Below are 6,947 nucleotides of genomic sequence, written 5' to 3' on the forward strand. Positions count from 1 at the left end.
AACTGCCTTGATGCATAGGCAATCACTCTTCCTTCTTGCATGAGTACACATCCCAACCCTTCCTTTGATGCGTCACTGTAGATGGTGAAATCCTTATCTTCAGTGGGCAAGACTAACACTGGTGTAGACGCGAGCTTTTCTTTCAATGTCTGAAAACTTTTCTCGCAGTTGTCATCCCAAATGAATTTAGAATTCTTTTGAGTAAGCCTTGTTAATGGTACGGCTATGGAAGAGAATCCTTCAACAAATTTCCTGTAATAGCCTGCCAATCCAAGAAAGCTTCTAATGTCTGTGGCGTTTCTCGGTTTCGACCAATCTAGAATTGACTCCACTTTCTTTGGATCCACTGATACTCCTGCTTCCGATATCACATGCCCTAAAAAGGATACACTGTTTAGCCAGAATTCGCATTTCTTGAACTTGGCATAGAGTTCTTTCTCCCTTAAGGTTTGTAGAGTGAGGCGGAGATGCTCTTCGTGATCTTCTTTGCTAGGAGAGTAGACAAGTATGTCATCAATGAATACCACTATGAACCGATCCAGGAACGGCTTGAATACTCTGTTCATTAGGTCCATAAAGGCTGCTGGTGCGTTTGTCAGACCAAAAGGCATCACCGTGAATTCGTAGTGTCCATACCTTGTCCGAAAGGCCGTCTTTGGGATGTCTTCAGCCCTGACCTTCAATTGGTGGTAGCCCGTTCTCAAATCCAATTTGGAAAATATTGTGGCTCCCTTAAGCTGATCGAACAGGTCATCTATTCTCGGAAGAGGGTACTTGTTCTTGATAGTGATCTTATTCAATTCCCTATAGTCAATGCACAGTCTCATGCTCCCATCTTTCTTCTTGACAAAAAGTACTGGAGCTCCCCATGGAGACGCACTTGGTCGAATCTGCTTTTTGTCTAGCAATTCTTGAAGTTGTTCCTTTAGCTCCTTAAGTTCAGCTGGTGCCATTCTGTACGGTGCCTTGGAGATGGGTGCCGCTTCGGGCACTAAATTGATTTCGAACTCAATTTCTCGATCCGGGACTGTCCCTGGTAGTTCCTCTGGAAAGACGTCTGGGAAATCTCGCACGATAGGGATGTCCCCCGGTTTAAGTTCAATTTCTTCCTTTACTGCGTTAACCGTTGCTAGATAGATATCCGCTCCAGATTTCATGGCTTTCCATGCTTGGGATGCGGAAAGAAGTGACTTCCGTTCCTTGGATTTGCCATGATACACGACCTCTTTTTGGTTCGGGGTTCGGAGCCTAACACTCTTTCCCTTGCAGTCTACCATCGCATTGTTTCTTGCTAACCAATCCATTCCTAAGATGATATCGAACTCCACCATGTTCAGTTGTATCAATTCTGCTTGGAATAGGTGCTCATTGATACAGATTTAACACTTTCGGTGCACTCTATGTGTTTCGACTGTCTTACTAGTAGGAGTCGCTACTCTAAATGGTTCAACTAGTAATTCAGGCGTAAGCCCTAGTTTCTTAGTGAACCTCTTAGATATAAATGAATGAGTAGCACCACTATCAAATAACACATAAGTTGGCATTTCATTGACAAAAATGGTACCTGCCACGACATCGTTTGCATCATCTGCTTCTTTTTGGGTTATTGCAAACACACGAGCGTTGGGCTTATTCTCCCTTGGCTTGTTGAGGTTAGCATCAGCATTAGGCTTGGTACTTCTCTTCAATGGCTCGGGGCAGTTAGCAATTCGATGCCCTAATTTCCCACAATTGAAACATGCTCCCGTCTGTCGGTGGCATTCTCCAGAATGACGATTATTACATTTGGGGCACATCTTTGGTTCTTGGTAAGTTGGGTGGGACGAAGCACCTTTGAAGGGTCCACTGGACTGATTCGGTCTCTTGAATGGTGGCTTCCCTTGAGATGACTGTCCAGTAAGAGGTCGCTTATTCTTGTTCTCGTTCTCCCGACGCTTGATATCCGTCTCAGCTCTTATCGCTGCTCCCATTAAATCAGCAAAGCTTGTAGGTTGGTAAACTGCTAAGGATGACTGGATACGGCTGATCAAACCCTTCTTGTATCTGTGCATCTTTAGAACTTCATCTGCCATGATTGTCAGGTCATAAGTTCCAAGGTCATTGAATTGGGAGGTGTAATCTACCACTGACATGTCTAGAGTTTGCGAGAAGTTCTCAAACTCGCTCAGTTTCTGAAGTCTGACTTCTGCTGAGAAATACTGTTTGAGAAAGACATCTCTGAATTGTTGCCAAGTGATTGCTCCGGCGGCTGTCAGGGTAGGTGAGACGGTTTCCCACCACTTGCTTGCCTTATCCTCCAGGAATGGCACTATCACCTCTACCTTAAGTGCCTCAGGTATCTCTAGCAGTCGCAGTTGGGTTTCCACGCTTTTCAACCAACTTTGGCTACTCTCAGGGTCGGCGTCTCCCTTGAACACTGGGCAACGGTTCTTACGAAGGGACTCATAATGATACTTGATCCCATTCTGTGCCGGTGGTGGTTGTGGCTGCTGATTACCGTTACCATTGGGGTTTCCCAAACCCTGGATAGTTGTTGCCACTATGGTGGCTATAGCCATTAAATCTACTTGGCTCAGGCCCACTCTAGGAGGTGGATTGCTGTCAGCATTCGGATCTTCCTCATTGTTGTTGCGGTTGTTAACGTTTGCGTATCGCGGGTTGCGATTGTTTCGGGGAGGTCTTCCGGCCATCTCCTACAAGCGTACAAGTTTCTAAGATATTTGTTGTACAAACTGATAGAATTCATTGAATAATTTGTGCGAAAATAAATTGACGCCAACAAGTAATAACAACTTTTATTGATTTCTCAAATAAACATAAACAACTGAATGGGGATTTACTGGAATAGCAACAACGGAAATAAACTAAAAATGGTTCACTAAAATATTCTAATCTGCTATCTCTCCATTCCCCACGGCTACGTCAGGTGGGGCTTCTTCCTCCTCGGAATCCTCCTCCGGCACATCCGGGTCTAAAAACTCTGCCAGCTGCATCTGCAGGTCTTGATTCTCCGATTCTAATTCAGCAATCTGTTCCCTATGAGTCAGAATCTTCCCTAACGCGTTGTCCAACTCATTCTTTGCACGCGCGCAGTTTGCTTGATCCTTCTGGATGAGTGCCTTTTCTCTTGCCTTCCTTTCGTCTATCTCCTTTGATAGCCTTTGGTTATTTTCTGACAATTGCATGACCACCTTCCAGGACTCTTCCATTCTCTCCTTATCTCTTACCCGTGCGTGACGAGCTTCAGCCAATTCTACGGTACGTCGGTCCAATTCATCCATAGTTTGTTTGGTTTGGCCCCTCGTCAGTTGTAATGACTCTCGCAGTTCGCCGTTATCTTCATTAACGAGTTGGAACATCTCATATACCTGATCGATCCTCTTTTCTGCTGCCAATAGCTTGGTAGTCAGATCCTCCACTTGCTTCCTCCTCTCTAGATTGCTAGCTCTCAGCCTCCTAACCGTCCTATCGTGGCGTGCTAGAGCCAAATCATCTAAACGTATAGGAGACTGAGCGCGCGGGCGAGGTCGGGGACTGTCTAGTTGGAACGTCTCTCTATGAGTAATCGAAGCTACACTCTTACGGGCAGTTAAACGTATGCGAGCCATTTCCTGGAAAAAGAAAAATGCTCAGAATATCAAAAATAGGCCAGAATAAAATATCAGAGTCATATAGAGTCAAATAAAGGAAAATAAATAAAACTTTTCGAAAATTTCCAAAAATGGAAAGTTTCGGGATAGACATATGGATTCGAAGCACATGTCGAGAGGATTCCAGAACAGTTGACGGAATCGAATTCGGAGTTTCCTACGAAAAGTTATAGGAGTTACAAAACTTTCCTAAAACGGCAAAATCGAGGTTTCGGAGGCCTAAACGAAGGAATTTCGCGATTTCGCGCTGTAGCTCTCGATTAAGGTCGGGAGTCTTGATCGTTGGGCCGTTTCGGAGGGGATAGCATTTGCCGATTTATAAAATTCCGCCGAATTTTTTTTTTTTTTGACAATTTCCTTCCCGAACCGGATTATGAACCTGGCGGCTCTGATACCACTTAAATGTCACGCCCCGAGACCGGGTTATGACACCGGCGTTGTTTAACAACCACACGATCGAAAAAACAACTAGCCTCGTAGTACATCATAAACCGAAACCAGTTTATTATCATAAATTTCCCAAAAGTTCACTCTCTTTACAACTCAAAAGAAATAGAAACATGCGGAAGCGTAAATACACGATACTGAAATCATAAGACAGAATAATCGACGGGTCCCGAATTAGACTGCTTCATCACCATCCCCAAAAGTAGTCTTGCTCCTCATCCTCAATTTGATTCTCATTCTTATCTGGGTGGGAAAGTAAGGGGTGAGTATTTTGGAGAAATACTCAGTAATGGGGGCCGATCGCGCATGACCATTATCGAGGATATACATATGAATAAATTATCAAAATTTCAATATTAAGCATGTTGAATCAAATACTAACACAAATACGAATATAGCACTGAAATCATCTCATTTTCTAGGGTTTTTTACTGATCAGTCCCCCTATATGTTACTCCTCTAAGGGGCGAGGCCAAATGAACGGTTATTATAACCCACCGCATCAGGGCCTAAACAAAGTATATCAAAGTTCGGAATTTCCTTTACCATTTCTAAATCGAGTCATTACAATGCGTTTCAAAAAAATTCAAACATGCTTTCACATATTTAACTGATATCCGAACAAAGAACAATTCAAGGGATTTCAATACCAAATGAAAATGAAATATATCACGCCGACCGAAATTTCAAAGTCATGTTTAATTTATTTCGAAACATTATTATGCCCATTAAAAAGAAATAAGTGTGCCAAATAAATAGTATCAAGAACCCACTTACAAAGAAAGATATGTAGCAAAAGCCCACTTACTGCTATCTGACTGCTCAAGGAAACGTAACGTGAACGTGAGATTGCGGCAAAAAGAGCTTTGTTACTAGAGGGGAAGAGCTTCGAGAATACGGTGTGCGGTTAGAGGAGGATTCGAGAATTTGGATGTGCAAGTTTACGAATAGGAGCCTTCCTTTTTATAGGCACAATAATCTGCACAAGGTACAGCTCTGAAGTCGCTCCAACGAAGACGCTGCGTTGATGGCTCCACGAATGACGCTGATGGCTTAATCAATGGGTGATTGCACTAACCTTTCCCGGATGAATGTGGCCACTTTTTGTTCAAGATGCTCGCTCGAGATTTATGCTGAAATGGAGTGATTTTGGCTGTATGAGTTCCTCCACAATTTATGCACTTCCATAGTGGCATGGTCTTCACATAAAAATCTCATCATCATCTGCAAAGCGGCCTGAACAGAAAGAGGAAGATAAATTGGTTCCTCAGTGTAGTTGCAGAGCTCATGCATGAAATGAATTATATATGTAAATTCATTTTAATAAAGGGTATTTCGAATTTCTTTACATATGTATTTCCTTGTTTTAATTTTACAGCCTTGAGTTTGGATTGGCGATGCATGTTTGGATTCTGTGATTCAAAGAGATGACAACAAAGAAAAATTTTGAAGCACCATGTTCGTATAATTTCTTGTGAACTCTGGTTTCACCGCAGTGCTTACAAGTCACGTTGATGGTGAATCAATTTAAATCTTGTTTGCTATTTGTACTTCAGTTTTCTTCGAGATGATATCATCGTTATTTATAATTAAGATCGAGGTTTTAATGCTGATATAAACCATAGCTGTGTGTGTGTGTATATATATGTATATGTATATATATATATGACATGTTCTGAAATATACCAAATAAAAACATGATCCACATATATAAACCACAACACAGTGTCTTAACTTTGGTTGTGCAAAAGGTTGCACAGTCCAATTATGTACTTCCACAGAATATTACCATTACATGAACAGATTACAAGATAATTCATCCATGCAATTCTTTTATTCATCATTCTTCACATATAAACTGCATTATTTGAGAATATCTTGGGCTGGCTTTGTTAATTTAGTTTTGAGTTTCGTCTTCAACAAAGTCAGGATCCACAGCTTGCCCGGCGTAGCTGCAGCACCTGCAACCCCCACCGTATCTACCTCCGCCGCAGCAGCCATAGCGGCAGCGTCCACCTCGGCCGCCTCCATATCCACCGCGACCACCGCCTCCATATCCACCTCGGCCGCCACGGCCGCCTCCATACCCACCTCGTCCTCCTCCGTATCCACCTCGGCGCGTCCATATCCACCTCCATATTGATCTCCAACTTCAGTTTCCTCCGTTTCCTGGCCTGTATAAATTACCATGATTAGTCCGTAATTCACTACAAGAATTAATAATGACTCTGGATTTTTTATTGGTAGTGTAATTTAATTGTGAATTGGTACGAATGGAACTCATCCATATAAACACGACATAAAATAATTTTCATGCATCTCTTAATCGCAAAATTTGTTAATATTCATACATGTAAACAGGACATAAACTAATGCTGTCCTAAAACAAATGAGGGTTTACAATATATTTTTCATTCCCTAGTATATTTTTCGATGTGTCAAAATGGTTCTTGATTTATGAACTTTAGATACTTTTGGTTCTCAAACAGATACCCAATTTCGAAAAAGAAATTGTGCAGATTCATCTTTACCTGAATGATAAAAAAACACCTAAAATTCGTAAACCGTAATGCTTAGTTGTCTATATTCGTAGTCGATAAAATGCTTACTTGCTTCAACAGAGTTGGTGGTCTCGGCCAACTCTCTCGCGGCCACCTCAGAGGAAATGAGGAGAGCCATGGCTACCAAAAAGCCAAGAAAGACAAGTGCTTTGTAACCCATATCGAATTTTGATGTATTTGTTTTGGTTTGGGATGGGATTATATGGTGAATATGTCTCCTATTTATAGACATGTGAGGCACAAGATTTTTGGGTATAATTGTAAAAATATTAGATTTTATGAGATGTGG

At 41.9% G+C, this 6,947-nt stretch overlaps 1 protein-coding gene and 1 pseudogene across 1 annotated transcript; both read right to left on the minus strand.

Annotated features, from left to right (window-relative positions):
- Nucleotides 1–1,379: 1,379 nt before the first annotated feature.
- On the minus strand, nt 1,380–2,690 carry LOC142544428 (uncharacterized). Its single transcript, XM_075651477.1, has one exon. It carries the CDS (start codon nt 2,688–2,690, stop codon nt 1,380–1,382), a length of 1,311 nt encoding a protein of 436 aa, XP_075507592.1.
- Nucleotides 2,691–5,827: 3,137 nt separating this feature from the next.
- On the minus strand, nt 5,828–6,865 carry LOC142547597 (uncharacterized; annotated as a pseudogene).
- Between the last annotated feature and the right edge of the window lie 82 nt (nt 6,866–6,947).

This window comes from Primulina tabacum, chromosome 5 (assembly GCF_025594145.1).
Source record: "Primulina tabacum isolate GXHZ01 chromosome 5, ASM2559414v2, whole genome shotgun sequence".
NCBI lineage: Eukaryota > Viridiplantae > Streptophyta > Magnoliopsida > Lamiales > Gesneriaceae > Primulina > Primulina tabacum.